The sequence below is a fragment of the Calonectris borealis genome, chromosome 1 (genome assembly GCF_964195595.1).
Source record: "Calonectris borealis chromosome 1, bCalBor7.hap1.2, whole genome shotgun sequence".
NCBI classification, from domain to species: domain Eukaryota; kingdom Metazoa; phylum Chordata; class Aves; order Procellariiformes; family Procellariidae; genus Calonectris; species Calonectris borealis.
Window position 1 is genome coordinate 11,435,938 of NC_134312.1, and position 25,639 is coordinate 11,461,576.

The window sequence follows — 25,639 nt, forward strand, 5'->3', positions numbered from 1 at the left end:
ACACTCCTGAGTATGGATCTAAGTATTGCCTGTTGACTGTGAACTTCTTTATCACTGAAAGGCAAGTTGTCCTCACTCTCAGCTATCTAATTTATTTGACCCTTCATTATTGTTTCATGAGAGCTGGATCTGTCTACATTAGTATTTTAGTTCAGATCAGAAATGGCCTTTGGAAGAAAACACTTTTTGGTCCAAGTTACTGCACTTGACATTGCTGAGCCATCTCAGAGTGTGCCAGCTGGATTCCCTTCTGATGCATCTAAACCAGAATGTGCGCTCTCACAGTGCACCTAGCCTGCGTCAACTGCTAATGGGCATTCAGGCTACAGCGCAGATTAGACGTAGCAGAAAATAAGACCTCCAAATCCCGTATAATATGAATATCACATCCCCAGCACCAACTGTTTCAATATACAGCCCTGTTCACATTCCACTGTACTACTGGCTGATATAAGTGAAGCCACTGAAACCAGTATGCTGTTAGAAAAGCAAAGTAGTGAGTTTCTCACTTAGGATAAGTCTTCTGTTGCTTCATACAGTCTTTTTTTTTTTTTTTTTAGAGTGATATGAAAAAAAAAACACCCACTAGGTCTTCCTTATTCCTTTTTTGAAACAATTGCTGAAATGGGTTGTTAGCAGATTTGGACCCTTATCTCCCTGGAGTACATCCTGAATTGATGCAGATTGTCAGAGCATGATGGGTTTTAGCTGGTGCTAAGCTCCTGGCATTCAGTTTTGCTTCCTTCATTTATCAAATATGAAAGTTAAATATGTGTAGAAATGCCTGTAAGATTGGGGCTGAAGTTTGTGGTATTTCACTAGGTGATATGACTGTTTCTTAAAGCCTTATTTTAAATCCAGTTTCATATTTTTATATCCTCCTCCTTATCCTAGGAAATGTGGTACTCTGTATCCTCACTCCCTGACTTTAGTTGAAAGTAGCTATTTAAAATACTGTGTTTTAAAAAATGTGTGACTTCAGAGGTCTTTATAATGTATTCTTAACCATTTTGGTTCCAGATGCAATTTTTCACTCCATAGCAGTTATCATAGAATCATAGAATCATAGAATTGTTTGGGTGGGAAAAGACCTTTAAGACCATCGAGTCCAACCGTTAACCTAGCACTGCCAAGTCCACCACTAAACCATGTCCTTAAGCACCACATCTACACGTCTTTTAAATACCTCCAGGGATGGTGACTCAACCACTTCCCTGGGCAGCCTGTTCCAATCCTTGACAACCCTTTCAGTGAAGAAATTTGTCATAAAAGCCAATCTAAACCTCCTCTGACACAACCTGAGGCTGTTTCCTCTTGTCCTATCGCTTGTTCCTTGGGAGAAGAGACCAACACCCACCTCGCTACAACCTCTTTTCAGGTAGTTGTAGAGCACAATGAAGTCTCCCCTCAGCCTCCTCTTCTCCAGGCTAAACAGTCCCAGTTCCCTCAGCCGCTCTTCAGAAGACTTGTTCTCCAGACCCTTGACCAGCTTCGTTGCCCTTCACCAGCGTTTGTCCTTCTGGACACGCTCCAGCACCTCAATGTCCTTCTTGTAGTGAGGGGCCCAAAACTGAACACAGTATTTGAGGTGCGGCCTCACCAGTGCCGAGTACGGGGGCACAATCATCTCCCTGGTCCTGCTGGCCACACTATTTCTGATACAGGTCAGGATGCTATTGGCCTTCTTGGCCACCTGGGCACACTGCCTGCTCATGTTCAGCCGGCTGTCAACCAGCACCCCCAGGTCCTTTTCCTCTGGGCAGCTTTCCAGCCACTCTTCCCCAAGCCTGTAGCGTTGCATGGGGTTGTTGCAGGACCCGGCACTTGGCCTTGTTGAATCTCATACAATTGGCCTTAGCCCATCGATCCAGCCTGTCCAGGTCCCTCTGCAGAGCCTTCCTACCCTCGAGCAGATCAACACTCCCACCCAACTTGGTGTTGTCTGCAAACTTACTGAGGGTGCACTCGATTCCCTCGTCCAGATCATTGATTAATTCCAGATATTAAACAGAACTGGCCCCAGTACTGAGCCCTTGGGAACATCACTTGTCACTGGCCACCAACTGAATTTAACTCCATTCACCACAACTTTTTGGGCCTGGCCATCCAGCCAGTTTTTTACCCAGTGAAGAGCTGTTCCATACATGTCTGTAATTCCTTAATACTTCGGTCTCTTCCTATCATTTGGAATTATCTATATAGAAGCACCTAGAAACCTCAAACTTAGCAGCTTCTCTGATTTTAAAAGTTCTGTTTATGCAATACTTATTAATTTCAGGAAGGATTATGGCCCTTATGGGAAGCTAAAGTAGCTAAAATTTAGTGCAGTTTAAACCCCTAGTATAAGTATATATAAGGTGATAAGATTTCTTTGTTTATCCCATTCCACTTGTTTTCTGCAACTTCACTGCCTCTTCCTGTGGTTTTATATAATCACAAAGTAAATTAAAAACAAGGAGGCCTTCAGCAAGCACATGATTATAAAAATGTGTTTCTGTTTGGACATTGTAGAACACTCAAAGAGCTGCTGTACCGGGTGAATAAAGCAGTGAATACAGAAAGTTCAGATGAATCCTAAGAGAGTACTCATGGCATGGAAGTAGATAAAAAAACTGCAAAGAAGCTTAATTTTACTGCGTTCTCAAAGATCCTTTTGAGTCTTTTATTATTTCAAAGGCATTTGAGTCTTATGAAGTGATTTGTAAGGGTGTTTTTTTTCATTTGCTTAAAATTCTAGAGTAATAAGTAATAAGTAATTAATAAGTAATAAGTAATAAAGCTCCTAATTTCTGTGAGCTGCTTATTGCATTAGACTGACAAAATACTTCGTACAGAGAGAGTGGCTGAACACTGCAGGGTTACAGTGTTCTGAAGATGAAGGATGAAATCAGCTCCCTGTGCAGTAAAAGAGTTTTGTCATTAACTTCTGGGAGGCCAGGGTTCACCTCAAGAGTGGAATGCAACTTGGCATCTCGCAAGCACTGGATGGGCATCTGTGTTTTTTTCCTCATAGACGTAATGCTATAGATTAAATAAAAATAATATTTTTTTCTTCTTGTAAAGATACAGGCAAAGACTTTGTTTATAGCAAGAGACAGCAACGTCTTGAGAGAGAGAAGGAGAACCTCTGTTTGTACAGGCAGCAAGCTTTGAACTTTTACCTTTCTAGTACCCTGTAGCCCCTTCATCCTTAAGAGAGAAGAGTTTTATTCATATTCCCTCTATATAACCTGGAAAACAACACCAAACAAAGCTTTTTTAACAGTTGAGGTACAATACCTATGATGATGCCAGGCTATAGAAGGACAATTTCTATTTTATTTTTATGATCTGCTTCTGAGAAGGCATAATGCAGTTGCACGTGGGACAGATGTTTCATCTGTTGGAGAGAAGGGACTTCGTCCTTGGGTAGCTGAATTTTAGAAAATATATGTCCTCTTCCTCTTTGAAGCAATCTTTGGCCAAACCCAACAACAATAAAAACAACAAAAAGAAAGGTTGTGGAAATTTCATTTTTTTTAGTCCGCAAAGCTCATCCGTGAGACTGTTAGAATATTGACAAGGTGCAGGAGCTGTCACATCTGTACCAGCTCAGGTGATGAAACAGACCTTGTCTCATCATAATTTTTCTCACGTTTTCCACTTGTGCACTGTATTCCCCTCACACTCAGTGTGTTTTGAATTTCTGTTGCCGGAGATACATTTAGATAGATTAAAGCAGTCTGTTATTCATTAATATTTCATTTATATGGGGATTAGATTAGAATCCATTAACCAAATCCACTGTATTATTTTAATATTTATTAAAATGCCCTAAACCTCAGAAAAAATATTGTCTATGATATATATGTATGTTCTCCATATATGATCGATACAATATATAGAAACAATAATTTTATCTTATATGACTATTAATTATATTTTTAAAAAATATATTTTATAATATATATAGAACATACATATGTATGTACTATATAGAGAGATATATATTAGTGTAGTAAAAAATTATCCAGAATTTGTTTGTAAACATCTAATAATCATTAATTAAAAATGAATAAGAAAACGGTTTTACTTCCAATTCTTTTGCTGCACTAGCTCTGCATCTAACTAAAACTGCATTGTTTGTGGTTACTAAATTTCAGCTTCTAAAAGGACCTTTTCTTTATTTGTAACAAAGGGTGATATATCAGAATAGGGCAGGAAACAGCTTTTTGCTTGACAAATCCAATTCTTAATCTAGCTAGTCCATGTTATTCCTTTAATAAACTGATCAAGATCCGTTTTAAAACTGAGCTCCTTGCTCGTGTCTCCTATCAGAAGGCCATTCTAAGACCTTCTACTCTAAAAGAGACCTCTTAATTACCTAATCTAATTTATTCTTAAGTAGCTTATACCCATTTGTTATTGTGCCAGTGCCATCCTTATGCCTACATACCCTTTTCAGGGTTGGGCTGGCTTTTTGAGTGCCTCATTTTTCTACACTATATTACTCAAACTCTTTGTCTCCTTTCAGAAGACAGGTTTTCTGTTCTTCACCAGATATCTTAGTGGCCATTTTCAACACTTTTTCCACTTGTAATTCATCCTTTTGGTGTAATGGACAAAACAAACACGCAGTATCCCAGACAATATGTCAGGTGATCTTTATATTATTGTATTAACGTATCTCTGTTTTTGCTGGAGGTAGATACTTACGCTTTCCAATTTACCATGGCTAGGGAGAGGATAGAAGGAATTGCTGTTGATAGCCAATATACATGTTAGAAAAATTGTAAGAACTTTTTAGTAGGTGATCTAACGTGATGGCATCCATTTCTGAATTAATTGAGTTTTCAGACTACAAATAATATAAATTATAATAGGAATTGGCAAAATAGATTAAAAAATTGCAAAAAACATGAGGTAGGAAAGAGAACATTTTTGCATAAGTTGGCTTGTTTCTAGCTCTTTTCCGTCTCACTTAACCCAGCTTCTGTTTAGGATTTACTGATCTTGTAAGGTGCTCCAGTGAGCAAAGTTATTGAAGTAGTGGTACCCTGGCAGACTGAAGATAAAGTTTAATAAATTATTCCAAAACAGCATTTCCAGACAGTCTTTTGATTGGTTTTGTTTGTTTTTGTTAACACCTAATTAATTTTTTTTTATAGAGAGAAGTCTTGATTTAAGATCAAGCATATCTCTATAGCTAGTTTAATTTGAGTGTCACTATGATATTCTTTGAAATGCTAACAAAAAATTAGAGCAAAATGAAGGAAGACCAGAGTTAATATGTGTAATACAGTCATCCTTACTTTCTAAGTGGGTATTTTGTTGATATGTAATCCCTGATATTTTCATAAAAATACAACATACATATTTAAAAATAATAATTCATCTGTTTTTTTAAAGAAGGAATTATTTCCTATTAAAAGGCCTATTTTGACATCATCTGTAAAAACTAATAATAAATAGTAAAAAATCAGGAGGTGCTATAAATACTTTAATAAATTTATTTTGGTTTTCATTTTACTTATGTTCTTACACTGTGCCTAGCCCTACAAAATCTGAAAGTCCTCCAGAACCACTCTAATCAACAGTATCTTTCATATATTTTGTTGTCTTGCCATCTTCCCAGAAAAAAACCCTAGAGTACTTTATTGTTGTTTACATTGGGTATTATTCTATTCTAAAATACATGCTGGTATATTTTCGTATTAGAGGAAGCAAGGCAAAAAAGAATTTTCATTCTTCCCAACTTGTAAGATGCACAAACACTGTTAACGGCAATAAGTTGCAGTATATATGGGTGTCTTTTGTGTTTTATAGAGATAAATAACTTATTGAAAAATTATGAGTGTGTACTGAAGAGTCTATGACTCTGCATTGTATTAAATCTTTTTTGTTGAGCTCTAATAGAAGCTTAATTTCATCTTCTCTCCTTGACATTTTTATTCTCATTTCGTTCTCCTGGGCGTTTCTTATTTTAATGAGCTTTTACTGTGCTTCTCTAGCTATCAGCATGTGGCGGCTAAGCCAGTCAGCAGACAGCGTATGGCACTGCCAATTAATTTACTTGATTTGACACAGACGCAACAATATGCTAGACTTCAGTGACTTCTTCAGAGAATTATTTATAGAAATGTCTGGGAAATAATGTCAGATATCTAATGGGGAGTAGAGAAGTTGTTCATTTAAAGAAAAAAGTACATGACATTTTATCATTTATGCTTTTAATTGACTGTAAAATATCTACTCTATATAATTTTCTTTCAGCAATCTTAGCTGTTGAAATTATTTGATTTCATTATTGTTCCATATGCTACAAATTGTACTTTAATGCTTTACTTTTTATGCACCATTGAATGCATATTACCCAAACAGTTCTGATTATCCAGTAATTTTAAATTCAGTTACGATAGGAAATACAAATGCTACTTTCAAAGCAGGATATTGTAACTGATTTATATATACAAGATCCAGCAGAGCATCACTTAAAATAATGACCTATCCAATTGGAAATGCCACTATATAATAGATATTGTATGTTAAACTTTGACTGTTACTTTTTTTTCCTTTTCATCCCGTGTTTTGAATGAAAAGAATACATTTCTTTTGCATTGATAAATCCTTGTTTTGATAAAAATGAACAAAACTTATTCAGTTTGAAATATTTTTATCATTTGATATTCTTTACCTTTCAAAGTATGTAATTAATTCCTAATATAGTAAACCTACACACAACAGAACACTTTCAAATCATCTGGAGGATGCTTTCAAAACTAAATACAAATTATTAAAATGTTAGCAACTAATCTGATAAATTTGGTATTCTGGAGTATGTGTGCAAGCTACATTTAAAGCATGCAATTTGTAGATACACACTCCTATGATCCGCTCCTGTATCTAACAATGTGCTTACCCGTGTAAGTGGATGGAAATGCGTCCTTTGGAGCTCTGATTTATTTGCTTAACCTCTATAGAGAGGTTGGATAAAACACTCCCTAGTTCCCCCAGTTCTCAGAATTTTTCTGTTATTCTCTTCTAACTGGTTCCTAGTCAGCTGTGAAGTTTTTTTGGATGACTGTTTTGAGTTGGACACTTTTCTGCGGTTCTCTATGGAAAGCCTAAGTAACTTAATTCAGATTTCTGATTCCACTCTGAGGACCAGTTACCTTGGAGACAGTGTTCAGTCTGGAGCCACTATAATCTTTCCTTTGCTCTGGCCTTTTGCTCATGCTGAACTTTGCATGGGAGAAGTAGATGGCTTAAAACATGCATCTAAATTTGAAGGGTTGAAGTTCAATTTACTACTAGAATAGTTCTTCAAATTACTATATTTGGAAATTAAGTAGAAAATGTGTATGTGTGTGTGTGTATATACACATACATATATATATATAAACCAGTGCAAAAATCTAATTAAAAATACCTTAAAATAAAAAAGACCATTCCTTCTTAGTCCAATGCAAAACGAGATGAGAGTACAACTTTCCAATGACAGTTGAGAGTGTGTGACATTTTTTGTAATTTAACATAAGCTGGAAGGAATGTAATCTTGAAAAAATTAGTGAAACACATAAAGACAACTAGTTTATACCTTCAGTAATGGTTCTATAATATCTGATTAGCAAGGCTACAGGTGGAAGTGTATGTGTCTGCACACATATATACAAAAATATGCACTTGCAAATGTAATGTCCCTCTGTGCCCACTTTTAAATACCATAATATTTGATCACAAATACATATTTCATTCATAACAATAACTAGTCAATGTTATCTTTACAGAAATCAATGAGTCAACTTCATTAAACAGGATATGGAAGTGTAATACGTTCCACACACTAAAAGAAGATTAATGAACTGCTGAGGAGCTCCCTTCTGTTCTACCCAGCATATGAGTAGCTGCCGCATCAGGGAACAGCAGCTGACATATTTTCAGATGTAGTAAATAGCTCTCAGGCTTTTCAAATAAAGTTGTACTCTGCCTTGTATGCAGGCCAGGGCCTATACATTGAATAAATCATCAGAAGTGTATTCCAGTTCTTTTAAAGAGAGCACAGTAGTGCTCTCTATTTTTTATTGATTGCATTTCAGAGGAAAATTGAATCCATTCCTTGGCAAGGCCCCTAAACCTCATGTCATAAAGAAGAGGGAAAAAAGGAAAAGATGGATGGAGTTCAATGGAATTAGCCAGAAAGAATGATGTTTCTTATTGTGTAATGATAAATTTTATTTTTTCATCTTGCCCATATCAGGTGAAAGGTAGCAGCTGAAGTACTTTGAAGTAGTGATCTTCAAAGACTTCTTTTAGCAGAATTGGAAATAAGCTTATTGGAGAGTTGTCTCCAGCTAGATTTTCTGCCAATTATCCGTCAAAAGCTCTTTCCTGTACAGAAGTTAACTCAAAAAGAAAGGCAAGTGTTTCTAGAATATACAGCATCTCAGTAGGTGTGGCTATAACACCTCTAAACATTTTATTTTAGTAAAATGCATTTTTTTAATAACAGAAAAATAAATTAATTTCTCCCTATATTAATGAAGTCCATATAAATCCATGTCTCTCAAATTACGGTATTCTGATAGGTGCCATGGTCTCTACTGTGAGCTAGTGAAAGTAGTACTGCATTGATTTTTATGTGCAAATTGAGAATCATAATATTTGAGTAAGAACCATTTTAAGAATAGTTTTCTTGCTTTTTATGAGTGGTTTTGCTTGCTTTTCTTTGGTTGGCAAGTTTCAAATCCATTGCTGTAGGCTTTAAACAAGAATCTAGAGGTATTGGTTTGAAATTGCCTATTACCAGAGGTATTGCATTCAAAAAAAAAGTAGGGGACTTGATTTACAGCTTGCCTTTTGAATTCCAGGGTGTATTCTTAAGCAGAAATAAAAAAGTAATGTAAGTTGTGGAAAAACACTTAGAGGAAAAAATTATTAAAGCTAAAATTCCCAGCACCCTTTTCCTTATTTACTGATTACTGGATTAGCTAACACAAATGTGGGTACATTCTATACAAGTATGCTTGTATATAGAAGAAAACAAACACACAAAAAACCCTGAATGAATGGAGCAAGTTTGAATTACAAATAGCAAACTGCTCCAGGAGTAATTTTTTTAACGATTGTACAATCAGCTATTTACATATCAGTCCGGACCACTGCGTGTCTGTTCCAAGCACAAATTCTTGTCATCATAATGAGAAAGTGAATTAAGAGGAAAGTGGTATATGTTGAAGTTACATGTGTGCTGTTAAAATTTATTTCTGAAATGAGACCTGGGTACTTAACTATGAATTTCTGTAGTGCAGGAAGACGTGTCTTTCAGTCCTTGAGAACAGATATGTTACATACTGTTACTAGCCTTTTCCAAGATTTATTTCGTTTTACTTCTGTTTGCATGCTCTGTTCTTGTTGCTCATCTTGAATTCCATGTTATTTTTTTTGAAATTCCAACTTCATGTGTTGTTTTTTGGTTTTTTTTCCCCTGCTGCAAGTTCTTGGATTTTTTTTTTAGGGTGCTGTGTTTGTCTCTGGGAGAAAGTTGTAGAGGAGGAGGAAGGGGAAAGTGGGATGTAAATAAGTTCATAAAACTCTTGACTCTGACTATAAAGAATCATTTCTCCACAAATATTACAAATAAGATCTAGTAAGCTGTATTTCTTGCTTTATAGCTTAATCTCAACAAGTCTAATAAGATGTTGAAATTATTAGTTCCAATATATCCATTCAGTACTTCAGTACTTAGTTATTTTACTATTTGTAGATTGTCTCCTTAATTTCTCCTTTTTTGTATGTGCATGTATTTTTAATGAATATTTATATATATGAATATGTGTGTGCAGGTGCGTGTGTGTAAACATATAGTTTCAAATACATATATAATTTTGTAATACATTTTTGGGTGATATTACACAGACACTCTTTGCAACAGTAGTTGTAAACGTAATAATATGTTTAATGTGTCTTTGCATAATATAATTTATTTGTCAGTAAGCTTACTGTTTGAAGGAAATCTTTTCTTTAGAAATATTGTACCACATTTCATATGTGAAGAGTTTTTTTCACAGGGTTCATAGCCACCAATTTAGAAAAAACATTTACGAGCATGATTAACTTAAAAATATTTTTTTCCTGATTAAATATTTTGCTGAATAGGGTTGTCAGTGGTCTGACCAGGGTGGTAAAGTCACTCACAGATTTGGGGGTAGAGGTTGCAGCAATTTTAAGTCAAGTCACAAGGCCAAAGAAATCCATTGGTTTATATTGTTATGGGGCTTGGGAATTCATAGAGGACCCTGCAACCTAAATGCTTTGTCAGCTGGCAGAGAGGTAAAAATTATTGTCTCCCATGTGTCTTAAGTAAGTGCCCTAAGCTCCAGTGCCCTAAATGCCACCAGGAACCATTGGCATAGGCTTCCACTGGGCCAAGTACTCTGTGTCAGATGAGGAATCAGTAACAGGAGAAAATAAATATTCAACCATAAAAGGAAATTCTTGTCTGAGTAAGTAAAGGACAGAGCTTCTGATGACTTCATGGAGCCACTTCTGGAAGTAAGATCTGAAACAAAGTCAAGTTTAGAAAGTCTGTACATAATGCTTAATTACACAGTAGATCAAACTGGATCTAAAAGAAATAATTGAACAGTAACCATTTTAACATGATAATAAACTTCTCATGGTGCCTTAGGGAATTATTCCTCTTTTTTTAAGTAACATATGCATATTTATAACTATCTACTTGACAAAGAGACAGGTATATAGTACAAGCTTATTGCTTACAGGGAATCTCAAGAGTTGGAAATTTAATTTGATATTTCTATAAAAAGCTATATCTTGAGAGAGTAACTATCTTAAAACTACTTTGAAAAAAACAGATAAACCTTTCTGCAAAACACATGGTATAACAATTTTCTCTTTAACCTTTAAAAACAAGCCTATAAAATTTAACGTTGTGATCTCATTTCTGTAGTACCTGTTAACAACCTCACTTTGGAAATAGGCTGACAAATGTTAACTTTCAACCTGTCCTTATTTTTATTGTTTCTTCTTTTCCACGGTAGCAGAGGGCTAGATGTAGACCTACATACCAAATTTTGGACTCTGATGCCACTCGTGCCTTAAACATGAGCTGTGTTCATTTCAGCTTGACTTGCTCGTTTGCAAGAGCAGTTGAATTTTCTTTCCTGTGTGCAATACCATAGTGTAAGCAGGATCTGTATTACAGTGTTGACTTTTATAAGATTTATACCTACATCTTTAGCTGTTTTGAAATGTTTTGGTTTTTTTTTTCCCTCTAGTTCTCTTTCCACTCTTGGCTTGCTAATCTTGGTGTTTCAGTTTTAGAAACATTACTTACAATGCCATTAGGCAACACAAAAGAAAGAATTAGTGACCAAACCAACAAAAAGCCCTTGCTCTTTCTAATTAACTGAATACCTGCTATTGCCTAACATGATTAAGATTTTGGGAGGGAAATTAATGAGATATTTACAGCTGATTCAGTAAGGTGAACAGCGTAATTTATCAAAAGTTACATCATGAAGTATTCTGTATCACAATAAAATTTAATTGATTACTGACTATAGTCAATTGACTATTGCTGTAGCAGCGTTCATCAATTTTAGAGTAAGTATCTCCACATATCTTTTTTTGAAAAAGGCACAGAACATGTTAATATATTATATATTTGATTGATTATATAATATATTTGATTGATTCAAACAAGCACTGGTACAGGATAACTTTGCAAATATAAGTTTCTGTATAACTGGCCACATAGTGTTTAGCTGAAAAGTGAATTTCCTTGTATTTTAAGTTCATTATGGAACTGACTCAACTCATAAATATTAATGTTCACACTGCGGATTTTGCTGTAAGTGATCACATCTATGAACATTAAGATCTTGTTAGAGTGCGATAATGAGTACTACTCTGCGTGTGGTCCCACCTTAATGTTACAATTCAAATAGCTCATCATTGTCTTTCCACATATAATCCCCTTACAGCATCCATTTGGAAGTGGAAATTTGTGTTACCTTTCTAAGAGACTCACTTACTTTTGTTGATGTCATTCTAGTCTTTATGAGGCAGTGTGCTGTGATTAATAAAAACATCAACTTTATAGGCTTGCTTTTACTTTTCTATATCTGGGAAGTGCAACTAGAGTGACATCTCAGAAACAAAGTATTTGTAGGAGATAATGACTACGCAAATAAGCTGGTAGCCATTGCATACAAATAATGCAATGGGATGAATAAAGCATGAGGAACTTAAAGAAAATTCACAAGGAAGAGGAGTGTGTTTCTTTAAATTTACTTTGTTGATTAGTTAAATTAAATGTTATTACTTTCTGCAATAGTTCGGTTTGCTTTTTGTAGTCATTACTGCTTGTGTTAGGATGTAACTTTGTAATACCAAATATGTTTTATCTTTGACAGCAACGATAGTGTTAAATGAACTCAATTGGACTGCAGCGTTGGATGATGTATTCAAGCGGAACAGAGAAGAGGACCCCACTTTATTATGGCAGGTTTTTGGTAGTGCAACTGGCCTCGCTAGGTATTACCCAGGTAAATGAAGTCTTCTAAAGAATTGTCCTATGCCACATATTGCCTTAAAAACATCCTGAATTATTTACAAGGAATAAAAGATAACTAAAGATTACTTTATTACATAGATGGGGTTTCTGTATATCAGAAGTAACTCAAAGACTGCGAAATTATTCTGACATAAAGCTAATATGAGGGGGAAGAAACTGGGGGTGAAATAGGTAACTAGTATTTTTTACAGTCAGAAGAGCAGAAGATGATATCCTTTGAAAAGCTGAACAGTTACGTTTTATTTTTGTATTGTTTTCTATGTGTTGTGTAAAGAATCAGTTGAATATTTGCCAGTGAGATTTTTGTACCTGTCTAGTTTTATAAATAGTGACTCGGTGACTAGAGAGATAATCTTATGGTTAAAGTCAGTAAAAATACAATTGCACCATGCTATGTTTATGTCCTGCAGAATCCAAGAACTCTGACAATTACATCTTTGCTATTAGAGCTAAGGTCAATGAATACAACTTGATTACTTCAACCAGCATCTGTTCCACTTGTCAAAGAATCCCATTACTGGATCACAGTACATTTAAATTGATATATATTTTACTGAATTTAGATCATCAGTAGCCTTAATTTGATTTTTGATGTGTACTACCTAATGGAAAGGCTTGTTTTATGGCAAGGTATACTGCTTGTGCTGCTGCTGTTGTTGTTAAGTGATGCTGTTATCAATGACAGAATGATGTGTCCACTACACATTTGTGTAGTGTCTTATCTCTTGCCTACAACTGGTTAAGGAAGAACTTTGAGGTCCTTTCTATTCTGTTTGTACAAGATTATTGGTGTTTCTGAGGGTGAAGGGGATTATTCTAAAGCTGTTACTGTATCATTAGCACAATTGCTAACACAGGCAGAGAAACTGCCTTAGGCTAGTTTACAGGAGGAAATATTTCATAGCACATGAATCCTGTTTATTTTGTCATGCTAGGTGCTGATGAAATAAATACAGTGAGATGTTGCAGAAAAAAAATATTGAAAATGCTAATTTCATATTTCTTTTCTTTCAAAATGTTCTGTTTCTGTGCTTTTGGGATCTATTATTACTGTATTTTGGGTCATCATTTGTCACTGCTTACTATACAGTGATGTTTTCCAAGAGCTGAAAAAGAAATGTTTCTTTAAAATATCTCTGTGGCAATCTCTAGGAAATTCATTTTCAAGTGTAAGATTATCCTCTGATTCTACCATTTAGTATAAAACTCAGATCCTTACACCTCCTGCTTATTCCATAGCTAAGCGCCTAAGTTATAGAATCATAGAATAGAACAGTTTGGATTGGAAGGGACCTTTAAAGGTCATATAGTCCAATCCCCCTGCCGTGGGCAGGGACATCTTCAACTAGATCAGGTTGCTCAGGGCCCTGTCCAACCTGATCCCTTGAATGTTTCCAGGGATGGGGCATCTACCACCTCTCTGGGCAACCTGTGCAGTGTTTCACCACCTTCATTGTAAAAAATTTCTTCCTTCTATCTAGTCTAAATCTACCCTCTTTTAGTTTAAAACCATTCCCCCTTGTCCTGTCACAACAGGCCCTGCTAAATAGTTTGTCCGCATTCTTCTTATAAGCCCTCTTTAAGTACTGAAAGGCCACAATACGGTCTTGCCGAAGCTTTCTCTTCTCCAGGCTGAATAACCCCAACTCTCTCAGCCTTTCTTCATAGGAGAGGTGTTCCATCCCCCTAATCATTTTTGTGGCCCTCCTCCGGATGTGCTCCAACAGGTCCATGTCTTCCTTGTGTTGAGGACTCCAGAGCTGGATGCAGTACTCCAGGTGGGGTCTCACCAGAGCAGAGTAGAGGGGCAGAATCACTTCCCTTGACCTGCTGGCCACGCTTCTTTTGATGCAGCCCAGGTTATGGTTGGCCTGGGCTGCAAGCACACGTTGTCGGCTCATGTCCAGCTTTTCATCCACCGGTAGCCCCAAGTCCTTCTCAGCAGGGCTGCTCTCAATGCCTTCATCCCTCAACCTGTATTGATACCAGGGGTAGCCCAAACCCAGGTGCAGGACCTTGCACTTGGCCTTTTTGAACTTCATGAGGTTCACACGAGCTTGTCCAGATCCCTCTGGATGGCATCCCGTCCCTCAGGCGTGATGACTGCACCACTCAGCTTGGTGTCATCTGCAAACTTGCTGAGGGTGCACTCGATCCCACTGTCTATGTCATTGATGAAGATGTTAAACAGTACCGGTCCCTATATGGACCCCTGAGGGACATCAATTGTCACCGACCTCCATCTGGACATTGAGCCGTTGACCACTACCCTCTGGATGGGACCATCCAAACAATTCCTCACCCACCAGACAGTCCACCCATCAAATCCATATCTCTCCAGTTCAGAGAGAGGGATGTTGTGGAGAACCATGTTAAAGGCCTTACAGAGGTCCAGATAGATGACATCTGTAGCTCCTTATTAGCTGTCTAGTGCTGTCAGAACTTGACTTCAAAAATTCCTGGGTAATTCCCCAGTTCTTAGATTTTATACAAACACAGTAACCTGGAGCAGTTTGACAGTCCTTAAGTTGTATATGCATTGTTCTGTGCATCTTCTCCTTCCCACTTCCTTCCATTTATAGCTCAAATCGGTAAGCTTTTTGGGTTTTAGATTTTTAGAATAGATCTTTGTGCAAGTTTGTCCATCTTTCTCTTTTTGTAAACTCTTTGTCCCAGTTTGCAGAGACCTATCTGACACTCACAGGTGTTCTGAAAATGAAATCAAGTTTCATATATGGAATGGATGCTTTTCACATTTGCTTTTTGAAAATGATATTATAAATTGTAAAACGTTGCTTCATTATATTGGCCTTAGGTAAGCCTGCTTCAAAGTGATGAATTTCTCCATAGTGATGATATTTGTGAAAGATTTTGGAAGTATTAAAACCTAAAATTAAAATGCATAGATAAGTCTGCTCATTATTAGCTGAAATATATCCACTGAGTCTTTCCTCCCTTAAAAAGAATCGATCTTTGGTACCTCTAAGCTATAGAGGGTGTCTTCAATCACAGATATCTTGAACTAATGTTTGTATCTGATAGTATCCCACTGCCTTGAGTAATGGGCTAGATACTACATCACTTCTGTCCTAAGTAGGCTCTTAGGCTGTCCTTGTCACCATCGTAACCAGCAGCATGAAGAGATCTTTCTATGAGTGACACCATGGGTTGAAAGTATGTGTGAAATATAAGATTATTTTTCTATTACATATATCCCCTTGTTTCCTACATATATTCTATTTTTGGTACTGTTGTACACTCCTCTAATATCACGTGTATGATTTCACATAATTTTCAGCTGTGCTTTGTCTGCCTCTTCGGTACATTTGTGTTCCCTTGTCTCTATCAAGAGGACAAGACAACTTCCCTCTGACTATGACCCACATTGAGACACGTGGCATTTAGACCAGTTCCTTTCCTCAGACCTTCTTCTTTATACACTATAATAAATGGTATTAGACTTAGATACAACAGTAATTAGATGCAGTAGAATAAGAACAGGAAACTCTATTTTATGAAAATAGCTAACAGCATCAGGTAGAGGAAGTAATGGTACCAAAGTATTCGCTTCCTTTAATGTTATGATGTAATTAGTCCATCAAATGTTCCTTATGCAAAATGTCATTTTTACTGAGGAGAAAACCACATTCTATGTGGTGTACCTTTGGTTTTGTTTTAAAGAAGAAGAAAATATGTAATCCAGGCAAGCCAGATTTAGGAAGATATTTGTGTAGATGAATAGGTACAGATATGCAAGAAAGTTAAGTATTAGAAATATATACATATACACACATATATGTTGATATTTGCAGTGATAGCAGAACCAATGCCAGGCATAAAAGGGAACTGTATAGCCACTTCCTATGTTTACCTCACAAAATGCCCCAACAGACATATTAGAGACTGCATTGAGGTCAACTTCTCTCTTTATAGATTAATACATTACTTGCTTCATTTTGTTTATTAACCGTTTTTCCCTAGAATATACTCAGTTCAGCTCTTATTCTCAAACACCACGACAGAAATGACAGAGAAGAGCCAAAGATGCGGGATACCTCCATAGGTCTCAAACCTATTTTTTCACCTCTTTCAGTTAGGGTTTTAATCAGCTTGATTTAAAAAGTCAGTATGAGTCTCCTCAAATTGAAATTTTTCTTCTTTAAATTATTTAAGAAAGTGTGTCTTGCTTAAAATAATTTTAAAGATCAGTGAGGGTACTTAATATCAACATTTTCATTAGTTTCAATGGCAACCTATTTGTGAAGAGAAATGTTATGCTCTACTACTGTGCTGGCAACCATCCATTTTGATATGAAGATGCCAAGAGCAATTTTGAGATTTCTATTAGGTATTCTATGAGCTCTGAACAACTCAAGAGTAAGTAAACAGCAGTTTAATAAAGGAGCTCAAAAGAATAAACAAATAAAGTGAAGGGAACTTTTAGGAAGGGTGTAATATATACTCATGCTTACATTTGAAGTTATATACCACAAATCAGTCTTTCGTTCAAAGGCTGATTTCAGCATTGTAAGAATGTATTGTCCTTTTTACACACATTTAGGGAGTTGTATCAGAATCCAGATAGGAATCTATCTTCAGGTGATGAAGATACCTGATAAAATTCTTAATTTAAAAGGGGAGTATACAAGAGGTGGAAGCAAGGACAGGTGACCAGGAATATAGAGACACTGTCCAAGAATGCAGAAACATGGTTAGAAAAGCCAAAGACCACTTGGAGTTGAATCTGGTGAGGAGTATGAAGGACGGCAAGAAGAGCTTCTACAGGAACATCAGCAGCAAAAAAAAGACTATGGAAAATATGGACTTGCTGCAAAACGTGGACCTGCTGCTCCCTGCTGGGACAGAAGATATGTTGACAAAAGGTAGGGAAAAGGCCAAGGTACTCATTAACTTCTTTACCTCTTTATGCAGACGACACCAAGTTGGGCGGGAGTGTTGATCTGCTCAAAGGTAGGAAGGGTCTGCAGAGGGACCTGGACAGGCTAGATCGCTGGGCTGAGGCCAACTGTATGAGATTCAACAAGGCCAAGTGCCAGGTCCTGCACTTCGGCCACAACAACCCCAGGCAACGCTACAGGCTTGGGGAAGAGTGGCTGGAAAGCTGCCCAGAGGAAAAGGACCTGGGGGTACTGGTTGACAGCCGGCTGAACATGAGCCGGCAGTGTGCCCAGGTGGCCAAGAAGGCCAATGGCATCCTGGCCTGTATCAGAAATAGTGTGGCCAGCAGGAGTAGGGAGGTGATCGTGCCCCTGTACTCGGCACTGGTGAGGCCGCACCTCGAATACTGTGTTCAGTTTTGGGCCCCTCACTACAAGAAGGACATGGAGGTGCTGGAGCGTGTCCAGAGGAGGGCAACGAAGCTGGTGAAGGGCCTGGAGCACAAGTCTTCTGAGAAGCGGCTGAGGGAACTGGGACTGTTTAGTCTGGAGAAGAGGAGACTGAGGGGAGACCTCATCGCGCTCTACAACTACCTGAAAGGAGGTTGTAGCGAGGTGGGTGTTGGTCTCTTCTCCCAAGTAACAAGCGATAGGACAAGAGGAAATGGCCTCAAGTTGCGCCAAGGGAGGTTTAGATTGAACATTAGGAAAAATTTCTTTACTGAAAGAGCGGTCAGGCCTTGGAACAGGCTGCCCAGGGAAGTGGTGGAGTCACCATCCCTGGAGGTATTTAAAAGACGTGTAGATGAGGCGCTTAGGGACATGGTGTAGTGGGCATGGTGGTGTTGGGTTGACGGTTGGACTCGATGATCTTAGAGGTCTTTTCCAACCTGTATGATTCTATGATTCTACCTCAGTCCTTATTCGTAAGAGCAACCCTCAGTAATCACAGACCTCTGCAATCAGAGGGAAATTCTGGAGGAAGGATGACTTGCCCTCAGTGGAGGAGGATGAGGTTAAGGAACATTTAAACAAACTGGACATGCACTAGTCCTTGTGACCTGATGGGATGCACCCGTGAGTATTGAAGGGACTGGTGGATGTCATTGCAAGGTCATCCTTGATTATTATTGAAAGCTCATGGAAACTGAGAGAAGTTCCTGAGGTTCTTTCTTTCGTGAGGAAACAAGTGTCACTTCTGTCTTCAAGAAGGGCAAGAAGGAGGATCTGGGGAACTACAAGGTGTCAGACTCACCTTAATCCCTGGAAAGTGATGGAGCAAGTCCTCCTGGAAACTATTTTGAAGCATAGTAAGGACAAGAAGATGATTGGGAGTGGTCAGCATGAGTGAAAGGGGAAATCATGCCTGATCAACCTGATAACTGTCTATGATGAGATTACAGACTTGGTGGATGAGGGAAAAGCAGTGATGTTACTTGTCTTGACTTGAAGATGAAGTCTTTTGACACTGTTTCCCTTAACATCCTCATAGACAAACTGATGAAGTACAACTTAGATAAATGGACAGTGAGGTGGACTGAAAACTGTCTGAACTGCTGGTCTCAGCAGTTGTGAGAAGCAGCATGAAGTCCAGCCAAAGGCCAGTCAAAAGTGGTGTACCCCAGGATTCAATACTGGGGCCAATGCTATTCAACTCTTCATTAGTGACCTGGGTGATGGGACAGAGTTCACCCTCAGCAAGTCTGTAGATGGTACAAAACTGGGAGTGGCTGATGCACAAGATGGTTGGACTGCCATTCAGAGAATTGATCTGATAATTGGAGAGGCTGGAGAATTGATCTGACAGAAATCTCATGAAGTTCAACAAAGGGAAATGCAAAGTTCTGCATCTTGTAGGGGAGTAACTTCAGCACCAGTACATGCAGGCGGCTGACTAGCTGGAAAGCAACTTTACAGAAAAAAACCTAGGGGCCCTGATGGACAAGTTGGACATGGACAATGACAGCCTGGGCTGCATCAGGCAGAGCATTTCTAGCACGTGGAGGGAGGTGATCATTCCCCTTGACTCAGCACTGGTGAGACACATCTGGAGTGAAAGATCCAGTTCTAGACTCCCCAGTACGAGACAGGAACTTACTGAAAGGTCACAAAGATTATTAAGGACTTGGAACATCTGTCATATGAGGAGAGACTGAGTTTGGTTTCAGCCTGGAGAAGACGAGGCTCCGAGGAAACTTGAAAGTGTGTATAAATAGCTGATGGGGAGGGTGAGCAGTCTCCATCATAGGAGACGTTTCTTTTTCACTTTCTATTTTCCCCCACTTCCAAAAGAAAACTTGGAAAAACTCGCTTAGAAATCTTAATACTGTCATTCAGAACAACAGAAACAGCAACGTCCTTTGTAATTGTATTCATGAAATATCTAGTTGTGTTTGCAGTATCTGTCCATATAGAGAGTTTCCAAGAGTACCCGCACTGCTGGGCCAGTATGGAGGGCACAACTGATAGATTAGCTGGCGGAAAGGTACTCATCAACATGGAGAAAGCTTTTCAACTTAGTTCCAATCTTACTCTATTTTGTAGAATAACTGTTCAGTTCAGTGTACTCAGTGCTTGTTTTAGGAACTAGGGTGTTGTTTTTTTTTTTTTTTTTTCTTCAATACAAATACTACTGTGTGGAAAAGATAAGGTTAAAAAAGTTGGACAGACTGAGATCTCCTGGTGCACACAGTGCTTGTGCTGGGGTCAGCTTCACATGTCAGCCTGACAAGTCCATATTGACAAGTCAGCTCTGAGGTCAGGCCAGGAAGTCTCTGAGTCAGGGTCAGGATCAGCAAAGTACAACATGGTGCACAGACATCCACACAACGTAGCTTGGGCAAGGAGCAAGCGCTTGAGCTTAAATGAAGCTCCCAAGCCAAGAGGCAGAGGTTCCCAGGAGATTTCTTGCAGCTTTTTGTCCCTCCCCTCTTCCCACATCAGTAATCCCAGGTTACACATCTGCACCATGTAAACGTGGGCTTGAACATATTTTTAAGGAGCAGACTGATTTTATCTGAAGAAATAAGCATATTTGCATGAGACTACAATTTATTCCATAATCTCTTCTGCTTTCCCTTGATAATTTTCCTCTTGCTCAAAGGGGAAAAAATGTTTGCTGAAGCAAAGTAGCACCAGACAACTTCCTTCTGCTCAGAAACTAAATTGCATTTGTTGGCTTATTAATTGAGGATGAAAAGAAGACTCCATAAGTTTTCTGTTCGTGTTAATCCATCAGTGCAAAAACTAGGTACAGGGCATGCAGCAGTTGTTTACAAATGATATGAAAATTATTATACTGGATGTAATGAAGTTAGCTTGCAAGTACTTTGGATTCTGCATGATGAAAATTTTCTATTCAAGTTACAATTGGCCGTTTATGGGGACAAACTTTTTAACAAGGCCTGTTGCAACAGGACAAAGGGGAACGGTTTTAAACTAAAAGAGGGTAGATTTAGACTAGATAGAAGAAAGAAATTTTTTACAATGAGGGTGGTGAAACACTGGCACAGGTTGCCCAGAGAGGTGGTAGATGCCCCATCCGTGGAAACATTCAAGGTCAGGTTGGACGGGGCCCTGAGTAACCTGATCTAGTTGAAGATGTCCCTGCCCACGGCAGGGGAGTTGGACTAGATGACCTTTAAAGGTCCCTTCCAACCCAAATTATTCTATGATTCTATGATTTCACTTGTCATTACACAGAGCTACTACTAACACATTAAAACCATGAAATGTTACAGGTTTAATATACAATATACAGTTGCCCAAAGTTTGGGTATTTTCTGAGCATTTCATTTAATTTTTTTGACATTTAATAATTCTTAATAATAGTTAAACTATGTTAAAATTGTTAAAACAAGTTAGCAGACTGACTCATGAAATTGTCAAGTCATTGAAATGAAATGATTCAGACATTTTAAGTGATTTTTTTTACAGCCAACTGTAATGCCTTGGTCTTCATGTTACAAGCATATAATTATCAGATGCATTTTTGCTCATAGACTTAGCCTTGTAAGCAGTACAAACAGAATCCTTTGTGACTGGTATGCAGGTAAATAAAACATTCTCATGAAGCTACAGGGAAGGGATTTCTGTTGTTTAAACTTGTGTTATTAAACTTAATTTCCATAGCAAGAAGATACAATGGGATAGATGAGATCAGATTCAGTAAAAATAAATTCAAGCTGCATTGAATTCTGGGAATTAAAAAAAATATGAACAGTTTCAAATATCCATGTGCCAGAATGTAACTGAAATCAGAACTTCAGTTACTTTGTTTGCATCGAGAAACTCGACCAGAAAAGCTAGACACAGACGTAAAGGCATGTAGTGAATATGTATTGCGTTCCATTAAACATTGTATTGTTTTGAGTATGGTCCTATCTGACTTGCAGCCACAGGGACCTTGAGGTCATTATGCTGCACTACTGTCCAGTGCATGTTCAGAGGCTATCTTGAGTCATCTCAGAAAACAAGGAATATCGATTTATGTGGTGGCATTTGGGGGAATTAGTTAGAGTTTCTTTTCTACTTTTCAACAGGAAATCACAATCAGCTTTTCCGAACATCTCCCACATATAACTTGTATGAGAAAACCCTTCCTGTTTCTTAATGTTCAGTTTGCAAACAGTGTTTTAGCTGAGTTGTCTGCAGAAGGCAAGATAGGACTGGGCATATAAATAACTTCTGTTCTTTCTTTTTTGCTTTTGTCTGAGGGCTCAGTTGTCTTGAATGCATGTTTCCAATTCTAGTTTCTTTACAAAATCCACCAGGTTTAAAAATATTTGTAGAAGTCTCCAGCCTTTGTCCTGCAAGGGAACAGTTTTCCATTATTTATGTATAACTCAAGAGTAAGACTCAGTTTTCACCACTACAATAAAAGAAAGCTGAAATGTATTTTGTGGGTTTTTTTTAAGCAAACTGTCCATTTGATACTATGGAATTCTGAAAGGCAAATTTTTGGAAACAGTAAACAAAATCAGAAGAGTTTCATTAGGAAAACTGTGAGCCACCAAGTTTAAAATTTGGATTCTCTGTGAGATAGCAAGAGAGAACAAATTATTATAAATGTTGACGCATCTTCTCAATAGTACTAGTAGATGTACATCTTCCTGCCTAATTTTTCAGTTTATACTTCTAATTGTAGAAACTGGTATTAGCTTTTAAGATGTCATTTTAAGATGACAGTTGCCTGATTCTAGTCCAGACATAGGGTTTCGGTAGTTTTTGATTCAAATTAAAAGCAATAATCTGACAGCATTTTAGCAAGATCATTGAAATTACCAATTTGTTCCAATCCAATTGAAACTTGCAAAGACATAAAATTGCAAATATCACAACATAGTATTTTAATATCCCCAACACAGTATTTTAATATCCAAAACTTTCATTTCTGGAATTCTGTAAGAGAAAAGGGGAAATATGGTCCTCCTCAAAGAATAAGATACTCCAGATAGACATCTGAAATGGATGAATATTCTGGAAGGAAGTATCTCGTTCACCGGATATGGACTATCTAATACAGAATAACTGATGCCTTTTTAAAAGGTAAGAATAAGTGACAATAATCACAGAGTCACAGAATGATTGAGGTTGGAAGGAACCTCTGGAAGTCACCTGGGCCAACACTCCTGCTAAAGCAGGACCACCTAGAATCTGTAATGTAGGTTAGGTTTTGTTTTTTGTTTATAATATTGTTTCCAAAGAGATTTTTTTTTGGTGGCAGGAACTTAAAAAATGAAAACTTTTTTTTTTTTTTTTTTTTAAATCTTGAATCCATTCCCCGTGGGCTTGCATATGTAGAGCTTCATTGACTCCATGTAGACAGAAAAGTACTTTAATATAGATCAGACTGCAGATTTAATTTATAATTAACCACAGAACAGTGGACAAATCTGTTACACCAAAGTAAATTAATTTAATTAAAGTAGTTTAATATGATTTGACAGATATTAAGTTACTCACATTTTTTGAGGCATCTACCCAGCTAATTTTACTGCTAGGTTTTAGAAAGCAGTTATCTAAAAGAACAATTTAATACCAAATTTTTGGCAGGCTACTTGGAAGTGTAGGTACAAACCAACCAGTTCCTCTTTTAATCTTGAAATTTTTCTTAGTTATAGAGGTAATGAGGCTTATAATTTTTAATCAATGTTTCATTAAAATACTGCAATGGGAAGCATATTATTTTCACTATAGCAATCACTTATTAAACAAATTTAAGAAACACTTTGTATTTATGTGCCTTTTGCCAGATACCACCTCTCTCTGTTTGTTTTTTTTGTTTGTTTTTGTGTTTTTTTTTTTTTTTTTTGTAAAGCTAAGATTCTTAGTAAAGGATGCATTTTGTTTTGGACTGCAGATAGCAGACATTTATTTGCAGTTAAATGTGATATAGGAGACTTTCTAGTTATGGTAATAAATATACTTAAGAAAGAAGTTTGGCTGCAAAGGATTACTCAAATGAAAACACACACTTGATTTAGATGCATGATTAGTAAAGAAAAACTGTTCGGTCAGCAACACCAAATGAGCTCTCTCAGGGAAATATACTAAATAATATTTGTCACAGTGTAGTACTAGAAAGGGTAATACTCATATGGATAGCCTCAGATTCCAGTTAGTGGGTTTTATGATGATGATGCATGAATAGATTCAGTACCTTTTATGAAGAATTGTTGAACCTAGACTTGGTGTGACAGTATTTGGTTTGCAGTGTGCTGAAGGTGGCAATGTGCCACACCTGGTAAGATCAGAAAGGCTGAGGCAATTGATAACAAAAATAAAACTGAAAAAGAAATACTATACTGTTCCCAACTGTTCCAAACCTTCCCAATTCCATCTGGAGATTTAACAAGGAGCTTTGGGAACTTAAAATCTGCTTTCACAAAACAGTATGTCTGGCAACTTCCACCCTCCCAAGTGCTGCATAACTCTGTGACTTCTCTCTGGTTTTCTCAAAGAGGAAAAAACAACCTCCAGCCTGTGGTTCTGTGGTCCTTTTCTTATCACGTAACCTAGACATACATATTTGTCATCTTCATGTGACCTTACCTATGTTATAGGAGAAGGGAGAGAGAAGGAAAGAAACAGGTAGAGGAGGGCTTTGTTTTGGCTTTGCCCAGACTCATATAACTATGGGAAAGCCAGTAAAAACTGCTACAATAACAACTTCTTAGGTGAATATTGGGAACTTCATACTCATGAAGAAAAATAATTTTTTCCTAAGGAGACTGACTCTTTACCAGACTTCCAGGTGAACTAGACATTAAGTAGCATTTTGAGATGTTAACAGTCCTGTTATTTATGGAGACATGGCTGATTACTTGAGAAGTATTGAATTCAAGATGCAAAGTATCTGTGAAGTTCAAGTCCTTCTTAGCTAAATTAGTAGGTACTGAACAAGACTGTAATTTTGGAACTGAATGTCTACGTAATCTTTAATTTCTTACTTTAAGCACATCTAAGCATGTCTTAATCATGCATAGAGGTGATTCTTAAGCTCATCTGCTCCCTCAGATTTAAAGGTCTGTCTGTACAAGTAAACTAGTAAACTAGGAACAAGTCAGAGGTTTATTAGCATCCCTTAGACTGCCCCATGTTGTGACTGAAGGGACAACACATGCTGGCAGCCTTTCCCAATGGACAGCACTGGACCCTGTTTTGTTTCCTCTATACTACAAGGTTCTCCAGTCCTGTTCTAGGAGGCTTCATGTTCTCAAACACCCCTAGATTATTTTATGCTATACTGCAGGGCATATATATACTGCATGACATGTAACACACAGCTTAATTTTCATCCCCAAAACACCTTCTGGTTTAAAAGTAATGATAATATCACTGTCCTCATTTTGCAGATAAAAGAAACAGGTATAGAGAGATAAAATTACTTCTGTGATCCTCTGAAGGTTAGGGATTCAAGCCAGGAATATGAGTAACAGCCAAGTTTTTTAAGATTCAGTGTGCTATTATATTCATTAACTCATACTTAAATTTATAGCATTGTTTAAACATCAGTAGGTGTGTTAATCTTCTCAGGATCTTTGTAATATCAGTGCTGGAGTACAGCAGTAAGAACTGTTATATTCTTTCGTTTTTTTACTGTTGATTAGCCTTGTATTTAGCCTTACATTGTTTATCTGTATAATAAATAAGCATAATATAA

At 37.3% G+C, this 25,639-nt stretch overlaps 1 protein-coding gene across 2 annotated transcripts in view; it reads left to right on the forward strand.

Annotated features, from left to right (window-relative positions):
• CACNA2D1 (calcium voltage-gated channel auxiliary subunit alpha2delta 1) overlaps positions 1–25,639 on the forward strand; it is a 436,751-nt gene that overhangs the window by 294,187 nt on the left and 116,925 nt on the right. For both annotated transcript variants that reach the window (XM_075144442.1, XM_075144450.1), the window contains exon 7: positions 12,417–12,548. In XM_075144442.1, the coding sequence (XP_075000543.1) occupies positions 12,417–12,548 (132 nt within the window). The remainder of the gene's footprint in view (positions 1–12,416; positions 12,549–25,639) is intronic.